This window comes from Gobio gobio, assembly GCF_949357685.1.
Source record: "Gobio gobio genome assembly, chromosome: 2".
Classification (NCBI taxonomy): Eukaryota; Metazoa; Chordata; class Actinopteri; order Cypriniformes; family Gobionidae; genus Gobio; species Gobio gobio.
The window spans coordinates 64,608,203-64,629,639 of record NC_137098.1 but is presented as its reverse complement, the minus strand read 5'-3'; the positions used below and the strand labels follow the sequence as shown (position 1 = coordinate 64,629,639).

The window sequence follows — 21,437 nt, the reverse complement described above, 5'->3', positions numbered from 1 at the left end:
GACAGTTAATAACTATTATTGGGTCTGTCATATAGGCTACATAAAATTATAAATGTATACATTATTGTAATAAGTTGTAAATTCTTTGGGTTTAGATGCCGTGAATGAAACAAGTGTATGTACACTGAGTTAACAAGGGTAAATGAGAAACAGCTGAAACTAATCATGGACAATGAGTCCAGGCAAAGGATTCTGGGAAATGTAGTTCATGGTGGAAAGACAATGCTCTGGGGAGGAGTGCCCTCTGGTGGATATCCTGGGCACTCCAGCTGGTGATTGTAGCGTGTTAATTTATTCATTTGGTGTGAAAGGGCCTTTACATTTGCCAAAAAGAGAACTATTGGGGGAAGGGGGTTGTTATTAAAAAAGGCAAGCAAGCCCAGCCCAGGTGAGAAAGTAACACAAATAAAAAGTAACCAAGTAATGCAATTAGTTACTTTTTTAGGGAGTTGATAGGTGCTTTTTTACCACACCAAAATAAAAATTGTTGTAGAAGCAATTTTCTATCAGAAATTACTAGTCAATTTCACAGTTAATTACAAAGAAAAGCAAGCACCTAAACTGCATAGCAACACCCTAGCAATCACTCAGAACCCACAAGACGGAACAGGCAGTTCCACACACAGGCAGAAAATGTCAAATCTGGTCTTAAAACCGAGATTTTGTAAGTGTTTATCCCTGGATTAGAGTCAAAACATGTTATTCAACCTGAAATAGTATTGCTGTATGTGAATGAAGGACTGAGTAAACGAAAGCGAAGGGAGGAACAAATACGCAGCCCGGCTGTTTTCTTGCTTTTATGACTTCTGACATCACCGCGGGCGAGACGGAGCGGGAGTGGCAGAGATGAAGAAGAACACCTGATTAGCATTGTGTTCATGTCCCACTGCCGTGACTCTGACTGGCTGCGAGAGAGCAAAAGAACATGGAGGAGAAGGACAGAGCGAGAGAAAGAGCCAGCTCAGCACTTTCCAGAGGCCAGGGCGCAGGAAAGAAGAGGGGCTGGTGGACCTGAGAGGAGAAAGAAAGCAGACACGGGGACACGCACACATCTCTCACAGGCTAATTGCTTCCCTCTCTTTTCGCCTCTCTATTTGCTGACGCTTTGGGTGAGGTTAAAACAGCAGGATGGCAGTGTCAGGAACAACTGTTGTTCTGTAGGTAAACTCTGTCTTAGTCTTTGTGTCTGTGTCTCGGAGGTTAACAATGGAACAATACTTCACCACAGGATGGAGCAAGGCTTCCCACAACACATCATGCACGTGTTTTTTTGAAGGGTAATATATTTTTGAAGGGTATATACAGCTCTGGAAAACGTTGATTTCTCAATGTTAAGTGATCTCTTAATTTTTTATATGCAGAAAAAGCTACATATATATATTATAAATGCAACAAAATTATAAATGCAACCCGGCCCGGACCCCCTGGACCCCCCCAATACTGAGTGGCCTTTTATTGTGGCCAGCCTAAGGCACATCTGTGCAATAATCATGCTGTACAATCAGCATCTTGATATGCCACACCTGTGAGGTGGATGGATTATCTCGGCAAAGGAGAAGTGCTCACTAACACAGATTTAGACAGATTTATGAACAATATTTGAGAGAAATAGGCCTTTTGTGTACATAGAAAAAGTCTTAGATCTTTGAGTTCAGCTCATGAAAAATGGGGGCAAAAACAAGTGTTGCGTTTATATGTGTATATATATATATATATATATATATATATATATATATATATATATATATATATATATATATATATATATATATACAACCCCAAATCATAAAAAGTTGGGACAGTATGGAAAACGCAAATAAAATAAAAAAGAAGTGATTTCTAAATTTACTTTGACTTGTATTTCATTGCAGACAATATGAACACACAATATTTCATGTTTTGTCTGGTCAACTTCATGTCATTTGTAAATATGTATCCTTTCCTGTCATTCAGACCTGCAACACATTTCAAAAAAAGTTGGGACAGGAGCAAGTTAGGGCTAGTAATGAGGTAAAATGGTTCAATAATGATGTGATTTGAAACAGGTGATGTCAGCAGGTGATTGTAATTATGATTTGGTACAAAAGCAGCATCCAAGAAAGGTCTAATCCTTTAGGAGCAAAGATGGGCCGAGGATCGCCAGTTTGCCAACAAATACGTGAGAAAATTATTGAAATGTTTAAAAACAATGTTCCTCAAAGAAAGATAGGAAGAGATTTGGATATTTCACATTCAACAGTGCATAACATAATTAAAAGATTCAAGGAATCTGGAGGAATTTCAGTGCGTAAAGGACAAGGGCGCAAGCCTAAGCTGAACAACCGTGATCTCCGATCCCTCAGGCGGCACTGCATCAAGAATCGTCATTCATCTATAAGCGATATCACCACATGGGCTCTGGACTACTTTGGCAAACCTTTGTCAAGTACCACAATACGTAGTTACATCCACAAATGCCAGTTGAAACTGTACTGTGCCAAAAGGAAGCCCTATGTTAACAGTGTCCAGAAGCGCCGTCGACTTCTCTGGGCTCGGAGGCGTCTGGGATGGACCATCACACAGTGGAAACGTGTACTGTGGTCAGATGAATCAGTATTTCAGGTATTTTTTGGGAGGAATGGACGTTGTGTGCTCCGGACCAAAGAAGAAAAGGATCATCCAGACTGTTACCAGCAACAAGTCCAAAAGCCAGGGTCTGTCATGGTATGGGGTTGTGTCAGTGCCCTTGGCAAAGGTAACTTGCACTTCTGTGAAGGCACCATTAATGCTGAAAAGTACATAGAGATTTTGGAGCATAATATGCTGCCTTCAAGAAGACATCTTTTCCAGGGACGTCCATGCATATTTCAACAAGACAATGCAAAACCACATTCTGCACACATTACAAAGTCCTGGCTGCGGAGGAAGAGGGTACGGGTACTTGACTGGCCTGCCTGCAGTCCCGACCTGTCTCCAATAGAGAATGTGAGACAACGAAGACCCCGTACTGTTGCCCACCTTAAGACTTGTTTGCAGGAAGAATGGGACAAAATTACACCTGAAACACTTCATCACTTGGTGTCTTCAGTCCCTAAACGTCTTTTAAGTGTTGTGAAAAGGAATGGCAACATTACAAAGTGGTAAATGCTTTACTGTCCCAACTTTTTTTGAAATGTGTTGCAGGTCTGAATGACAGGAAAGGATGCATATTTACAAATGACATGAAGTTGACCAGACAAAACATGAAATATTTTGTGTTCATATTGTCTGCAATGAAATACAAGTCAAAGTAAATTTAGAAAAATTTAAAAAGTAAATATTACACAGCTCAACAGTTTTCAACATAATCATAAATGTTTCTTGATCATCAAATCATCATATCAGAATCATTTCTGAAGGATCATGTGACACTGAAAACTGCTTTGATCACAGGAATACATTCCATTATAAAATATAGAACGTACAGTATTTTAAATAGTAATAATATTTAATTTCATATTTTTACCAGCAATAATTCAGCAAATGAATGATTAAGTATAAGTACAATTTTATTTGGAAATTGCATTCAAATTTTTAGAGCAGAGGAACAAGTGGAGAGTGATGCATACACGCGCACACACACACACACACACACACACACACACACACACACACACACACACACACACACACACACACACACACACACACACACACACACACACACACACACACACACACACACACACACACACACACACACACACACATCAGACTGTCTCAGACGTGAGGTGTGTGTGTATGCAGCCGTACTGGTCATTAACTAATGCATGGTGGGAGTGTGTAAGGCAAAGAGAGCTTTGGGTCAGGAGGCACTGACGCAAATACTCACACCAGACCAGCCCTCTATCATCACATCATCTGTCTCTGTCACACTGCGTGCCAGCATGACCGCACACACACACACACACACACACACACACACACACACACACACACACACACACACACACATTTCAGTTACACAAGCAGTGGGGTTCTGGAGTGTAAACCTTCTGCAGCATTTAAAGTAACATATGAAGTGCAAGTGGTGCAAGGACAGATGGAGAAATCTGGGTTGCTGTGTCCTGAGGTGAATGTTCAGTGATCCCTTTTCCTCGGGATGAATTGAAAGAGAGACTGAAAAGATGCCTGGATTGGTTTGTTTAGACCCCTTCGCACTAACAGGAGTTTTATCACTGGAGGCCACCATGTTGGTCACTAGTTTGTTTTTCTGGAGTGGGATGGATGATTGGGCTGTGTAATGGAAATGTTGAGAATTTGATGGCAAAGAATGTGATGGTAAAGAATCAGGAATCAGTTTTCTTTGCTGCTAAAAATGCGATGGAAGTGCTTGGATATAAATACAGTGGTGCATAATGCATGACAATGTCAACAATCTCTGACATGGTTTCACATATTTTTGTCACTCTGTAACATATACTACTTTCTTTCTTTCTTCTTTTTCACCTTATCTTTTCCTCTCATCTCTTTCTTTTCATTCTCACTTTGTTTTCTGGTGGCAGCTGCTTTTCTTCTCCATCTCTCCCCCTTCACTGCATTCTCTCGTCCCATTGGCAGACCTCAAACATGTCCCAGTTCGTTTAGACACAAATCATTAAGCTTTACAAAGGGAAAGGGGTCCATTAGTCTGACATTAATTAATCCCAAACTGCACCTTCCTGTCTGTTGTGACCTCTGTGTGTGTAAGTGGGTATTTCTTTCTTGACATTCACATCCATTGATAGACAGGAGACAGATAGATGGAAGGACAGGGGGATGATAGACAGATAGAACGATGGAAGGACAGACAGACGGACGGACAGATGGATGATAAATAGATAAAATGGAGGACAGAAAGACAGACAGATAGAACGATGAATGGATGGATGTATGGATGGACGGACGGATAGATAGACAGACAGACAGATGGATGATAGACAGACAGACAGACAGACAGACAGATAGAACGATGAATGGATGGATGGATGGATGGATGGATGGATGGATGGATGGATGGATGGATGGATGGATGGATGGATGGACGGACGGACAGACAGACAGACAGACGGATGCTAGACAGACAGATAGACAGATAGACAGACGGATGACAGACAGACAGACAGATGATAAACAGACAGACAGATAGATGGAAGGACAGGTGGTTGATAGACAGATAGAATGATGGAAGGACAGACAGACAGATGGACGGACAGATGGATGATAAATAGATAAAATGGAGGACAGACAGATAGATAGATAGATAGATAGATAGATAGATAGATAGATAGATAGATAGATAGATAGATAGATAGATAGATAGATAGATAGATAGATAGATAGATAGATAGATAGATAGATAGATAGATAGATAGATAGATAGATAGATAGATAGATAGATAGATAGATAGATAGATAGATAGATAGATAGATAGACTGATCGACAGATAGATAGACTGACAGACAGACAGACAGATGGATGATAGACAGATAGAACGATGGATGGGGAAAGGATAGATAGATAGATAGATAGACAGACAGACAGACAGACAGACAGACAGACAGACAGACAGACAGACAGACAGACAGACAGACAGACAGACAGACAGACAGACAGACAGACAGACAGATAGATAGATAGATAGATAGATAGATAGATAGATAGATAGATAGATAGATAGATAGATAGATAGATAGATAGATAGATAGATAGATAGATAGATAGATAGATAGATAGATAGATAGATAGATAGATAGATAGACTGATCGACAGATAGATAGACTGACAGACAGACAGACAGATGGATGATAGACAGATAGAACGATGGATGGGGAAAGGATAGATAGATAGATAGATAGACAGACAGACAGACAGACAGACAGACAGACAGACAGACAGACAGACAGACAGACAGACAGACAGACAGACAGATAGATAGATAGATAGATAGATAGATAGATAGATAGATAGATAGATAGATAGATAGATAGATAGATAGATAGATAGATAGATAGATAGATAGATAGATAGATAGATAGATAGATAGATAGATAGATAGATAGATAGATAGATAAAAATAGAACAATGGATGAATGAATGGATGCACAGACGGACGGACTGACAGATAGATAGATTGAATGAACTGAAGTTGTTTGAGAGTCGTTCCCAAGGCAAGTGATTGATTGTCCATCTAAATATTGTCATTACAGCCTTGGCTAGCTCTGCCCCGCCCCCTTCATCACTCATGGTCACATTAGGCCGCAGGGAGCGTCCACTGTAATTTTATGCACTTTAACCTAATACACCCCCTGAATATGAAGCATGCACTTGTGTAGGCTACACTTCTGTTAGCAACATTGTGCTTGACAAGTGTGTTTCAGTCATTTTATGCAAAACAAGAAGCAGTCTGCAGCTTTTTAAAGCGAAGAGGCAGCCGAGAGAATTCAGAATAATGTTTGTGAGATGATCTGATTTATGTGCTTTTAGGTTTGTTGAGTGGACTGAATTTGAACTGTACATTTAAATGGCTTCCGACCATTTCACAGTACAGAATTATGCACCCATTACTAGTTCTGCATTTTCACATTATAGTTAAAAAAAAAAATCTACCAGCATGAAAATGTCCATTTAAAGGGGTCCTACAATGCCCCTTTTTACAAGATGTAAAATAAGTCTCCAATGTCCCCAGAGTGTGTATGTGAAGTTATCACATCACAGATCATTTTTTGAGGGTGAGCAAAAATGTGTTTTGTGTGTGTCCCTTTAAATGCAAATGAGCTTTCAAGAAGAGGGCGGAGCTTCAAGAGCTCTTGTTAGCAGCTCAGATTACCACATAGACACACACTGAAAATGTCAGAAACTGTTCAGCCTTTTATGTTCAAACCGGAGTCAGATAATGATGGAGAGACTCAAGAAGAAGTGACAACAATGAGACAGGACGTTTCTGAATGGTTAGTTGGTGAATTTATGTGGAGTTAACTATCTTCAAGTCATTGATTAGCATATTCTGTCATGATAGTTATCCTTTGAAAAAAATGGTTACACTCTGCTCAGAAAAAACAACAAGAGCTTCCCGATCAGTTACCAGGGGAGAACGCAGTATTCCTAAACGCAGGACTGCATTTGGTAAATCATCTTTTTCTTTTGTTGCCATAAATCAATGGAACACACTTCCAACAGAGCTGAAAAAACATTCTCATGTCTCACAAAACATTGGATGCTGTCACAACAAATTTGTAGACATTTGTGAGTGTGTGTGATCATATTTTATTTATAAAAGGTGGTGGGAGGGGGGTAAATTGTTTTAATGAAGTGGAAATGTGTGTATTCATAACTTTGTAATTGATATTTTGCACAACTGTGAATTTAGTAACTGTTAATTTATTGTATGTTTTATTTACCTGGTGGAAAATAGCAACTTGCTAAAACCCGGTGCAATGCATCAATGCAATGTTTTATTGTGCACTGTCCCTGTTCAAATCAAATGATTAATAATAATAGTCTTCAGTGTCACATGATCCTTCAGAAATCATGATGATTTGCTGCTCAAGATCAATTCGATGCGTCCTTACTGAATAAAGGTGTTCATTTCGTAAAAGAAAATGGTCATAAAAACACAAAAAAAGCTTTACTAATATCGTGAGTTGGAAAAAGGATCTACAAACATGTATATGACCCCTTTAAAGTGCTCACATGCTGGATAATTAATGCAGCCTCAGCTCTGTTTGTATCTCTCTTCCCTCTCCCTTTCTTTCTCGGAATGAGATATGGCGGTGGAGGAGCCAGACTTTTGTTAGGATCCGTTGTGCCTGAAAGCTTTATCGATGCTTTGCGTGAAGTATGAGAGTGTTCCCCTTTTATTTAGCGTGTGAATGTCTTCCTATAAAATAACCGTGCCATAACTTCTGCCCGCTCTCTTGTTCTCCCTCCGTGACACTCGTTCGCTTCCCTCTCTCCCCCTCTGGAAGGCGACGACTCCATCTCCAGCTGATTGGTTGATGTATGGTGTTTTTCCGAGAGATGCAAAACCACATAACTCACGCTGACGGGGCTTATAGGACAGATAGTGAGGCATGGAGAGCGAACGGAGATCTCTAACCAGGTGATGTCCCCGGTGGGCCCATGTGTCTGTGTAACTTTTGTTGAAGGCTGGGCTCTTGGCAGACCGGCATCCCTGCGCGCACGCACTCAAACTCACATCAATATCGCCCATCAGGAGTGCCCTTCACACCCTCTGTCCCCGGAGATGGGTTTTATGGTTATGCAGTGCAGACTGAAGACAGAGAGGGCTTGTGTATCACTGCCGCTCTGTGTGTGGCTTTCAAAGCGTGTCACGGCGGCGCTGCTAAAGAGGCTGACAAAGACGGATCTGCCGGGAATTTCCTACGCTCCCCGAATCAGAGGAGATGAAGGAAATGTGCCTTATCGCGGCAGAATATGTGGCTTTAATCTGCGAGTATCGTTATTTGCCGCCTCTTTGCTTTAATGCCAAAGCGCACACATATTTCTCTCCCTAGCTGCGTCTGTGAGCCGTGATTTGTCTGTTGGCAGCCAGACTCTGTGCCATGTAGCTGAATGTTAAAATTGTAGTTTGGCCCCTCAGGGCCTCACCTTCAGAACTGATCAATGGACACTAGCAAATAGAGGAGGGAAAGACTGAGTGAGAGGGAGAGATCAAACTAGTTCTGCAGTGTTTTACATAGGCAGTGCTGGGAGGAACTGGGAGTTACACAAAGTGAGCGAATTGAATTGTTTTTGATGCTCCACTTTAGACATTCTACTAGTAATTTTGCAACTACACGTTCTCACACCTATAGATCGTTTGTTTTGTTTTGAAACCGGGACTTTCGGTTCGCTTTCACAAGGTAGCCTTTCAAGGCAGACCAAAATGTGTTTAGTACGTCAGATGTGAGTGCAACTTATTGGTCCGTTTCCTCTGTGTCAAACACTAGGCTATACGAATGTAGCCGTCATTCCCGCTGTTAGATTATACGCTACATTTACACAACACAATTACACAACATTTTAAGGTGAAGAGGAGTGATGTTCTCACTCACATAATCAGACACTACTGCTTTTTATATAGCACATTTTGCTCGATTTTGCACGATTGCTCCCACCTCAAGTGAACCGTCCCAGAGTTCATTCGCAATCGGGTCGAGACCACCTCGTTCAGGCGATCTCTGAGCGATTGTTTTGGTGTGGATCCGAACGCGATTGCCGTGTTCATATACATTGGCGTAGGAACCGGGGGGGATGGGGGGGACGTGTCCCCCTCAATATTTGAAAATGCTGCATGTGTCCCACCCAAAAATTTGCCTATACCGCAGGGACAAAAACTGTACATTTGGAACTTTTATTTTGAAAGCGCGAGTGCGACAAAGATGATATTCGGTTTTGCCAGCAAGTCAAAGCCAGAGTGATAGGTCCCATTTCATGCTATACAGTATTTTAATAACCAGAATAATCACAGTTTGGAGTAGCCTGTTCAATCTCTATTAGGCTATTAATATGCTGTTTTGTCTATATCTATTCTATTTGAGGGCAAGTTTGTTTTAGCCTATTTTCTGCCAACAGAATAAAAGCCTATTAACAAAGATTGCATCATTTTATAGTTAAATGGCAATGGGATTAAAAATAGCAGTTTTAATGGGTTCCAATGGCGACATTTTTGTCCAAAAGACGCTGAGAGGAAGTATTTTGTGTACCTAGTGCAAAATAGATGGGGTGATGGGGGTGAAATAAATGAGCACTTAGTCGTACTGACAGTCGTACTGACAGACATTCACTTTCTATAGTCGTGGACACAATTAGGTTTAGAAAGAACGAGTTTTAACTCAAAAGGTTATGTTATCGTTGTCTATAGCCTACAGTGGGCAAACACAGCGCATCTGTCCAGCTGTAACTACAACTACAGCTGTAATCTCATGAGAAATGTGGTACTTGGCAAAGGTTAATGTTGATTGATTAGCTTGTGACATCAATTGGACATTTCGTGACCTTTGTTTCCTTGTATGTGATTGGTTTAAGCCTTTTCTGTCGCTGCAAGAGTTTAAAAAAAATCGGCATTGAAACGGAAAAAATAAACATTGTTTTTTCGACGCAGCACATTCATGTTCGTGTGGAAGCACTCATTACACAAACAGCGGATTAAAAAATAAAACCATTGCGCGAATTATTCGCGTGTCGAAATCACGTCCAGTGTGAAAGGACCTTTAGAGGATTAGTATTGTCTGCTTAATTCCTTCTAAACAGTGTTGGGGGTAACACATTAGAAGTAACTTGAGTTAGGTAATCAGATTACTTTTTCAAGTAACTAGTAAAGTAATGAAAAATCGAGAGTAAGTGCAGAGTGAGATTATTAAATGTGAGCATTTATTCATCTCATTTGCACAAAAAAAGATTCAGTACTCCTCAAAATGAATTAAATCAGTCAAATGCAAATTCAGAATACTAAACTCCAATAATGAAATATTACATAAAACAAATATTTTTAAGCATTTAATCTGACTTTATTGATCAATGTCTTGCTGCTAACCTTCGATGATTCAGTTAAACCATTAGAAAAAATGACTTTCGTTTTTATTGGAGAAGTGAACAATTCTTCCATTATCCAAAATGGCAGCACAGCTGAAAGGTTTGTTTGAGTTGCGCCCTCTACTGTACACGTGTGAATTTGAATTTTTACCTCAGCCTGAGGCTTATTATTTCAATTTTGGTGTGAAGAGGTCTTTACATTTACACAAAAAGAGAAAATATAGAAAAAATCAAGCCCATCCCAGGTGAGAAAAAGTAACACAAAAGTAAAATAATTCATTACTTTTCTTAAAAAGTAACTAAGTAACTCAATTAGTTACTTTTTATGGGAGTAACGCAATATTGTAATGCATTACTTTTCAAAGTAACTTTCCTCAAAACTGCTGCTAACACTTTATCTTGATGCTCCCCAACACTGACTATAAGTTACTTTGCATCTACATGTCAACTTATTCTACTAACCCGAACCCTAACATATAATAACCTAACAATCTACTACAGTCTACTAATACTCTAATGCGAGTTAGGTGACAGTAGTTGCAATGTTACTTATAGTTAATGTCTGTTAGGTAGCATCAAAATAAAGTATATAAATATACTTTAATATAATATAATTAATATAACATAATGTACATCTAGCCAGTCGATCTATCTTGCATCGCCCTGAAACTTATTACACAGCATTTAGCCACATAAATAATTATGAGATATTGATTTGAGATAGAACTACTTTAAAAATTGTACCTGTTTGTTATCTTATAATCCATTACAGTGTACAAAACAATCGCTGCAAAATGGCAGCAGCTGCGTTTGTATGAAACAAAAGAGCGATACATAAATAATGACATATATAATTGTACACAAAATATTGATTTAAGTTTTAATGTTTTATTAGCTCACCAAACGCAAAACTTCCATGAAAAAAACAAGCGTATATATAGAGAGAGAGATGACTTCCCATACCCGGATGAGCCTGTATTAGCCATTTTTACTGGTTGTTATGTAAGGGATAATGTACATCGAGCCAGTTGTTATCGCAGAATAAACCCCAACAGAGTGATCAGGACCCCGACGGGAAGCGGAACGGTCTTGCGTCACTCTGAAGGGGTTTATTCTGCGATTACAACCGGCTGGATGTACATTATCCCGCGCTACTTGTCTCAAGTAAATTAGACACAAAATATTGTCTTGAGTTTAAATATTTTAGTAGCTCTTATGCAAAGCTTCCACGAAAAAAGCCTTTAAGCCTTTATCTATTGCTTAAAAGATTAGTTTTTTACATGTTGAAATTAATGCTGAAAGGGATAGTTCATCCACAAATGAAAATTAGCCCATGATTTACTCACCCTCAAGTCATCCTAGGTGTATATGACTTTCTTCTTTCAGACGAATAAAACTGGAGTTGTATAAAAAAAGTCCTGGCTAATCCAAGCTTTATAATAGCAGTAGTTGTACACTCTAAAAAAAAAAAGGTTCTATATGGCACCAAAAATGGTTCTTGGCTCGTAATCATAGGGGAACCTTTTTTAGTGCTATATAGCACCATTTTTGGTGCTTCAGTGGTTCTTCAGCGGTTCTTCAGAGGTTCTTCAGAGGTTCTTCACCGGTTCTTTGACTAAGGTGCTATATAGCACCTCTGAAGAACCACTGAAGCACCAAAATTGGTGCTATATAGCACTAAAAAAGGTTTCCTTATGATTACGAGACTTTTTTTTTAGAGTGTAGCTGTTTTTGAAGTCCATAAAAATGCAGCTGTCCGTCAAATAACTGCTCCACACGGCTCCGGGGGGTGTTAATAAAGGCCTTCTGAAGCGAATCAATGCATTTGTGTAAGAAAAATATCCTTATTTAAAACTTTTTAAAGTAAAGTTCCGGCCGTGAAACCCTTGAAGTCTTCCATTGTAACCCGTGTTGGCTAAGTGTTTTTCAGTCACAAGATGGCGCCAGACAGTCAACGACAGCGGAGTGGCACGCTAAGCATATAAGTAGTACCGGTCAAGATAACTCGCAGTACCCGGATGAGCGGTGTGTTATTCACTTTGGCGGTTGTTATCTGGGAATAACATATTGCTGGAATGTAGGGCTGAAACGATTCATCGAGTTACTCGATTAACTCGATTACAAAAATTCCTCGAGGCAAAAATTCTGCCTCGAAGCCTCGTTAAATTCCTATGACGCGCACTATACACACAGGGATCTGATTCACACGGACCGCTGTTAAATGTTCAGGAAGCACACCATAGCGCGTGATAGATTTTGATTTTAGTTGGCGCGATGGAGGAGAGTAAAGATGTCCATAAACGGAAGAGAATGTCTAAAGTTTGGGATCATTACATTCTTAAAAAAGAAGAGAACAAGATGCAATGTGTCTGTTGCAAAGTATACCTGGTATTCCACAGCGGTAGGACTTCAATGGTAACGTAGCCTAAGCCTATACATTGATGTTCGCTGAGTTTAATCCCATACTGTATTTGTAGCGATGTCGTGATGCGGTTTGACTAGATATGGTGTTTAGCTTTGATGTTTTTAAGTATGGGATGATGGGATTGACCAATCAGAATCAAGTATTCCACAGAGCAATGTAATAATATAACGTAACATAATATTATAATAATGATTTGGTGCTCAAATATCTTATACTGTGTATATATATATATATATATATATATATATATATATATATATATATATACAGTACATGCACACTATACTCTGTATATACTGTATGTATGTTGTTTTTAGTAAATATTTAACACTTTATTACTATTTATATATTTCTTTTTCTGTCTTCAACCTTCACAAGGTTTCTCTAGACTCTAAGCTCTGCATTACTGCCGCAACAATAGACACGTTACCTGTCATCTGTGCTTTTAATGGGATTGCTTCATATTTAATGAGCAGTCTGTGTTTATACTTAAAATCCACCTCAAAAAAACGGTGGGTTATTTTTGTAGAAGTTTTGCTGAAAGTTGTAGAGAACACTCAAAACTTACACACACATTTAATTTGACTTTATTTCTTGATTCACTTTAGTTTTACAGACGCAGTGCACATAAATGAACATTTCTGTGAATGTGCCAGTTTAGTTACTATTAGTAATTCAGCAACTGTAGTTCCCAGATGGGCATTACAAAGAAAACAGAGAATAATAATAATATGAATAATCATAATTCGATTTTTTATGTTTATTTATGTTATGCTAAATTGTATCATGAAAAAAAATTAGCATTTACGTTTAGTTTACCACAGTTTTGTGAATTTGAACATAACGGTTTTAATATACTTGCTTTAGCACAGTGACATGTCTCATAACCTTCCTGTTTCATTACTCAACATCTTCAACAGACTGCTTGGCCCTTCCTTTACCAGCTGTTACAGTTAAACATCTATCACATCCCTTCTCCTTCAAAAACCCATAAAGCCAGAAGACATTTTCTATTTGGTCTCATTTTTAGTAACCTCTCTATAGACCTTATGCGCCAGGAAAACAAGCGTGCAGCCATCGTTAAAATTTGAACCATAATGTTACACAGTCCAGTTTTATTTCATACATCAGGAATTCTTTAATCTAGTCTTACTTTCTTCTGATCTGTTTTGCTGTTCTCATTCTAGCAAGAGTTTAGATAATGTTGAACCATTTCACTGAACTCTTATGTGTAGTTCGTTTTGCCTTACAAAGGTTCTAATATGTTCCATTTAGGTTCTAATATGTTCAATCTAGGTTCTAATATGTTCCATTTGGCTTCTAATATGTTCCATTTAGCTTCTAATATGTTCCATTTGGCTTCTAATATGTTCCATTTAGCTTCTAATATGTTCCATTTGGCTTCTAATATGTTCCATTTAGCTTCTAATATGTTCCATTTAGGTTCTAATATGTTCAATCTAGCTTCTAATATGTTCCATTTGGCTTCTAATATGTTCCATTTAGCTTCTAATATGTTCCATTTGGCTTCTAATATGTTCCATTTAGCTTCTAATATAAACTGTTATGGTACTAATATGCACCCTTTTGGGGTAAATAAGGTACAAGCATGTACGTTTTGAAAGGGTACCGCCCCAATAACAGCTTTTGTTCCTTTTTATGAGAGTGTTAGTGCTGTAAACTCTGAGAAGAAGAGTAGACACAAGAAAGAGAAACCCGGAATGTTTTATTCCTGTCATTTCACCACAATCCATCATCCAGTACAGACAGAAAGAACTTCTCATCTCCTTAATGTGCTTTGTAAACACGGATTGTATTTTAGTTTGTTAAGTCTTTTGAGGTAAGCTGTGAAATTAAAGATGTAGCGTCTGATTTGTGCTTGTGTGTTGGTTTCAGTCTTTCTTAATCCAGTCATCCTGATTTAACCTCCACTTCTGATGGACCCCAAGCATTTATCATTTAAGATGCATATAGATGTTTCCTTTTTAGCATACATAGGTGTAACAGCTCCTACTCGATCCGCTCCAAGCGAGATTCGAACCGGCGTCTCCGGCATGGGAGGCGGGCATAACAAGGACTCTAAAGACCGCAGTCTCCAGCGTCTGTCACTAGTGCGCCTCATGACGCCAGGGGAGAGAGGTTTACCTGCACAGCTCTTACTAGCTTGCTTCCATGACACTGACCCCCCTAAGCCTCACCCCCATTCGGGTCATGGCACCAATGTAACCCCTCTGGTTCTACTCACACCACTGCGAGTGGGATTCGAACTGAAGTCTCTGGCATGGGGGGCGGGCACGCTAACAAGGATGCTAAAGACAGCAGTCTCTAGTGTCAGTCGCTAGTGTGCCTCTTGAGGTCAGAGGAGTGAGGTTTACATGTATAGCTCTTACTAGCTTGCTGCCATTACACTTACCCTCCTAAACCTCACTCCCTTTGGGTCATGGCACCCATGTTACCCCTTTGGTTCCACTCGCACCACTCCAAGACGGATTCGAACCGGCGTCTCTGGCATAGGAGACTGGCATGCTAACAATGACACTAAAGAACGAAGTCTTTAGCTAGTGCACCGCTTGAGGTCAGAGGAGTGAGGTTTACATGCATAGCTCTTACTAGCTTGCTGCCATTACACTTACCCTCCTAAACCTCACTCCCTTTGGGTCATGGCACCCATGTAACCCCTTTGGTTGTACTCACGTCACTCCAAGAGGGATTCGAACCGGTGTCTCTCGCATAGGAGACTGGCATGCTAACAAGTATGCTAAAGATTGCAGTCTCCAGCGTCAATCGCAATTGCGCCTCTCGATGCCAGGGGAGTGAGGTTTTAAATGCATAGCTCTTACTTGCTTGCTTCCATTACACTTACTCCACTAAACCTCACCCCAGTCAGGTCACGGCACCAATGTAACCCCTCTGGTTCTACTCGCAGCACTCCGAGTAGGATTCGAACCGATATCTCCGGAATGGGGGGCGGGCACGCTAACAAGGATGCTAAAGACTACAGTCTCTAGCGTCAGTCGCTAGTGTGCCTCTTGAGTTCAGAGGAGTGAGGTTTACAAGCATAGCTCTTACTAGCTTGCTTCCATTACACTTACCCTCCTAAACCTCACTCTCTTTGGGTCACGGCACCACTGTAACCCTTCTGGTTCCACTCGCACCACTCCAAGCTGGATTCGATAAGGATTCGAACCAGCGTCTCCAGCATGGGAGGGGGGTACACTAACAAGAACACTAAAGACCGCAGTCTCTAGTGTCAGTCAATAGTGTGCCTCTTGAGGACAGGGGAGTGAGGTTTACCTGCACAGCTCTTACTAGCTTGCTTCCATTACGCTCACCCCCCTTAAACTCACCCCCATCTGGGTCACGGCACCACTGTAACTCCTCTGGTTCTACTCACACCACTCCAAGAGGGATTCAAACTGGCGTCTCTGGCATAGGAGACTGGCATGCTAACAATGACACTAAAGAACGCAGTCTTTAGCTAGTGTGCCTTTCAAGGTCAGAGGAGTGAGGTTTTCATGCACAGTTCCAGGGTTTTTCCTGGGTCAAAAATGGTCTTCGGTGGTGGCTGACAGACATGGTCATCCATACACACACACACGCACAGTAAAAAAGTACCCTACCCACGTGATCTGCAAGCGCAATACTGACAATACATTGTAAATAAATTCAAAGAAAGTTTGTAATTTTTGCTTATCTTATTTTGATACCTTATTTTTACACTATTTACAGATAATTGTTTTGGTGTATAATCATATCAATATTAAAAAGTAGTATTAAAAAATGAACAAATAGCCTAATTTTCTGCCATATACAATTTAATAAAATTATCAGCTAGCTAATAACAACTTTGTTCTGGGTTCACCTCACTCCAGTCTAAACTAAATGATTTATAGGCTATTTATTTTACCACACATTGTGAACATAAATAAGCTGAAAGATAATTAAAACTAACTCTTACACCCACTCTTGCTAAATTGTGTAAGCACACTTGTGTTCTCATTTCAGATGTGTTCAGAGTAAATTATTAAACTGATTTGTGAGTTCAGTGTTGGACAGATCAGTTGTTCTAACCAGTCGTTAAAATGATTCGGTTCAAAGGAGTCATTAGGTGGCGAATCGGACATTAGCAGACGCGTTGTGTGCGAATCCCGTCTGTTAGAACATCGCGAAAGATTTGTCAACACACAGAAAACACTTCATAACCGGATAGGATTTGTTTCCCGTTTATTGAAAGTATGGTTTATGTCAGCTGGTCAGAGAAGAGTCAACGTTTTTTGAGCGCAATTCACACCCAGCGGTAATTAAAGGAAAACATTGTCTGATAGCGCCACGTGCAACATGGATTCGGTCTTCCGACCTTTTGATTTTGATCAATGTAATATGTGAAATATTTGAAAGCTAAGAATGCTTATTTTGAAGACAGAACAAATGTTTTGCGAGCGGGGGAGGAGCTCACTGATCGTTCTCTCTGTCACTCAGTTAACGCAAGCGCAGCAGTCATCTACTTAGGGGTGTAACGATTCGTTTTAACAACGATTCGATTCGTATCCCGATTTGAGGTTGTCGATACGATTCAAGGACGACATTGGTTCATTTAGAACGATACGATCCGAAACGATTCAGTGACTTGAAATCGATTCAGTAACTTTTTAGCCAAAAATTGTGTGACTGAAATAAATATCTGGATACTGGTCAGTGCAGGTGAAGTTTTTCCTAGATTCCTGTCGTTTCTTGTAAGGGAATCAGGTATAAATTAATTATGGATTTAAACAAACAAGTAAACAACAATTAATGGCCAATGCATTCAAATTGTATTTGAATAAAGTGCAACCAACAGTTTAGGTTGAATTAACAGGAAGTTAACCTTTTCTGCTCTCATTTTCAATATTCATTACATTTTCAATAAAAGCACATTAAGTGCAACCAACATTTCAACAGTAGGTTAACCTGCTACTTCTGCTTTTGTTTTCCAACATAAACATATTACAATATTAATATCAAAAATAAAGTGCAACTAACTTCTCTTCAGGTTTAATTAATAGTAGGTTTACCTGCTACTTTTGCTGTTGTGTTTCAACATTAAAATAATATAAATACAATATTAATATCAAAAATAAAGTGCAACCAACATTTCTTCAGGTTGAATAAACTGGCTGAACCTGCTACTACTCTCAGTTTAATAAAAAACAATATTTAACAAAAGATAAAATGTAACCAACTACTCTTCAATGACTCTACAGATTTACAGATTTTTTTGCAGTTCACTATGTCGCCAGCAGTACTAAAGCTCGCTCTGCTGGCACACTGGTGTCAGGAATGCACAGGTAACAATAGCAAGGGTTGAAAGTACAGGTAGCTCTTTCTCCTGGTGGCTTGATAATATCGCTGGTTGGCTTCTCCTCCGCCATCCGCCATGCTATGTTTTGTTTTCTTAGCGCTGCTGCTGCTGGTGCGTGGCGATGATGTCACAGATAGGCAGACTGAATCGAGTAACGTTTAACGACTTTATCATTAAAAGTGCTAAGAAAAAACTTCCATATAAAGTCTGACGTGCTTAAATCCAATGCGTTATTTCCTATGATCGATACAATCGATTGATTACCTTTTAAAACGATGTTAGATCGATATATGTCGTCCGGAAGGCCAACTTGCCGAGCACAGATCGATGTAGTTAGATCATAGGAATATAAATCGATACATCGATGTATTAGATGAATCGTTACACCCCTACATCTACTACATCAATCATAAATCACAATAACTGATCAAATAAGGCTTTGGCGGGACAAACATTTGTTTTGGCGGCCGCCAAAAAATTTTCAATGTAGGAAAAACCCTGAGTTCTCACTAGCTTGCTTCCGTTACACTCACCCCCCTAAACCTCACTCCCATCCGAGACGCGACACCAAATGTAACTGCTCCAGTTCTGCTTGCCTCGCTCCAAGCGCGATTCGAACCAGCGTCTCCGGCTAAGGCCCAAAGTCTGCGTGGTCTCAAAAATTGGGCTGCACGCAGACGGGGTGTGCGGACGCCTGCGAACCCTCCTGATTACGAAAATTACGTCACGCAGACGGTGCACGAACGTGGACAGAAATTGAAGTATACCCATTAACAGGGACGCTAAAGACCGCAGTCTCTAGTGTCTGTCGCTAGTGCGCCTCTTGAGGCTAGGGGAGTGAGGTTTACTCACACAGCTCTTACTAGCTTGCTTCCATTACGCAGGCACAACATGTGTAATGAAATGTTCTCTCTCTTTCTCTCAGAGCCTCAGCTGAAAGGTATCGTCACACGTCTGTATTGTCGGCATGGCTTCTACCTGCAGATGTTACCTGATGGCACCTTGGATGGCACAAAGGACGAAAGCAGCTCCTTCTGTAAGTGTGTGCTTGTAGATACGTGGGTGTGTGCATCTGTGCGTGCGCTCCAATCCTTTTTGAACACATGTTTTAAGAGCTTTAAAAAATCCGGTTAACCTTACCTGAACTCACTATCACATTACATCCCACAGATTATAATGGGAAACAAACATCAAAGTGTGCCAGGTCTATCTCTCTCTTTCTGTCTGTGTCTCTTCCTGTGGAGTAGAATACCTTGCCCTCCTCACAGCAGTAGACCAGCATCCACATCAGCCAGATACTGTATGGGCAATGTCCTTTTCTCCTGTGTTCCGGAGAATCATTTCATTCAGAGGTTACACTATCAAAGCCCAGGAGACAAAATCAAGAGCTGGTTTTTGCAAAGTTTAGAACTGAAGAATTGGCTCACTTTCAATTCATGAATGTGAGTTTGAATTGAATTAGCCACACCCAGAGAAAGTTGAATTGGAATTTGATTTATAAATGAATTTACTGAATTGTAACTGTCTGTCCATCCATCCATCCATCCATCCATCTATCTGTCTGTCTGTTTGTCATTCGATCTATCGTTCTGTTGTTCCATCCGTCCGTCCGTCCATCCATCCATCCATCCATCTATCTGTCCATCTATCCATCATCTATCTGTCTGTCTGTTTGTCATTCGATCTATCGTTCTGTTGTTCCATCCGTCCGTCCATCCATCCATCCATCCATCCATCTATCTGTCCATCTATCCATCATCTATCTGTCTGTCATTCGATCTATCATTCTGTTGTTCCATCCATCCATCCATCCATCCTTCTATCCGTCTGTCAGTCTTTTGTTTGATCTATCATTCTATTGTTGCATCCATCCATCCATCATCTGTCTGTCTATCTTTCGTTTGATCTATCATTCTGTTTTTCCATCCGTCCATCCATCTATCTGTCTGTCTTTTGTTTGATCTATCATTCTGTTGTTCAATCCATCCATCCATCCATCATCTGTCTGTCTGTCTGTCTGTCTGTCTTTTGTTTGATCTATCATTCTGTTGTTCAATCCATCCATTCATACATTTGTCTGTCTGTTGTTCGATCTATCATTCTGTTCTTCCATCCATTCATTCATCTATCCATTCATCATCCATCCATTCATCTATCTGTCTGTCGTTCAATCTATCGTTCTGTTGTTCCTTCCGTCCATCTATCTATCTGTCTGTCTGTCGTAGTGTTGTTTTTGGCGGCCTGTTTTAATTTTAGTTTTAGTCTAGTCTTTGTGTCAAGCTGTCATTTTAGTTTTTATTAGTTTTAGTCATAGTCATACTCTTTTTAGTCTAGTCAAGTTTTAGTCGACTAAAAGTCTGAGCATTTTAGTCTTATTTTAGTCAGAATTATCTATGACTATTTTCGTCTAGTTTTAGTCGATGATAACTGATGACATTTTAGTCAAGTTTTAGTCAATGAAAATTGTATTTTAGCCTCTTTTTAGTAATGCAATTCTATTTAACCCAGTCAATATAGTATAAGTACATATTATAGACAAAACAAAAATCTTCTTTTAGCAAACCCATTTCAAACAATGTTATCTTATTATATTATTGTTACCTTATAGACTCAAGAATACATCCATTCCAGACACGGAAGACGCTCTGATTTGAAGTTACAACATATTTATTTTACCAACTAAACATGTTAGAAGTACACACACATACATTTAAATAAAATAAATAAAAACATTGAGATGTCTCTTAAGGTTCGTGTTGTTTTTTCCTGTGATTTTTGTGGCCACATTTCTCCCCATCTTTTTCCACAACACCCGTTTTATCAACCACACGGTGCTCTGCAGTGGCCAAAAAGGATATAAACAGTGAATTCTGAAGTTATATATTATTGAAAACTCAGAGATGTGGATTCAGAAGGTACCACACGACCTTGGTGTTTGTCAAACAGTAACGTTAAGTTAGGTAATTCGGCCGGAGAATTTTACACGGGTGGTGGGAGAAAAACACTGATATTCTGGATTAAGACGACAATAAAATCACTGACTAGCCCCTGTAAATGATAAAGACACCTCACGACCGCTGGACAAACAATTACCGTCCGAATAGTGCTTACGAACCCGACTGCCCGGCCATCGGTCTCGT

The 21,437-nt window shown here is 39.8% G+C and overlaps 1 protein-coding gene across 1 annotated transcript in view; it reads left to right on the top strand.

The window, feature by feature from the left end:
* fgf11a (fibroblast growth factor 11a) overlaps window positions 1-21,437 on the top strand; it is a gene marked incomplete at both ends in the record, with an annotated part of 111,327 nt that overhangs the window by 39,450 nt on the left and 50,440 nt on the right. The window contains one exon of the mRNA XM_079811028.1: window positions 19,223-19,333. Within this exon, the coding sequence (XP_079667154.1) occupies window positions 19,223-19,333 (111 nt within the window). The remainder of the gene's footprint in view (window positions 1-19,222; window positions 19,334-21,437) is intronic.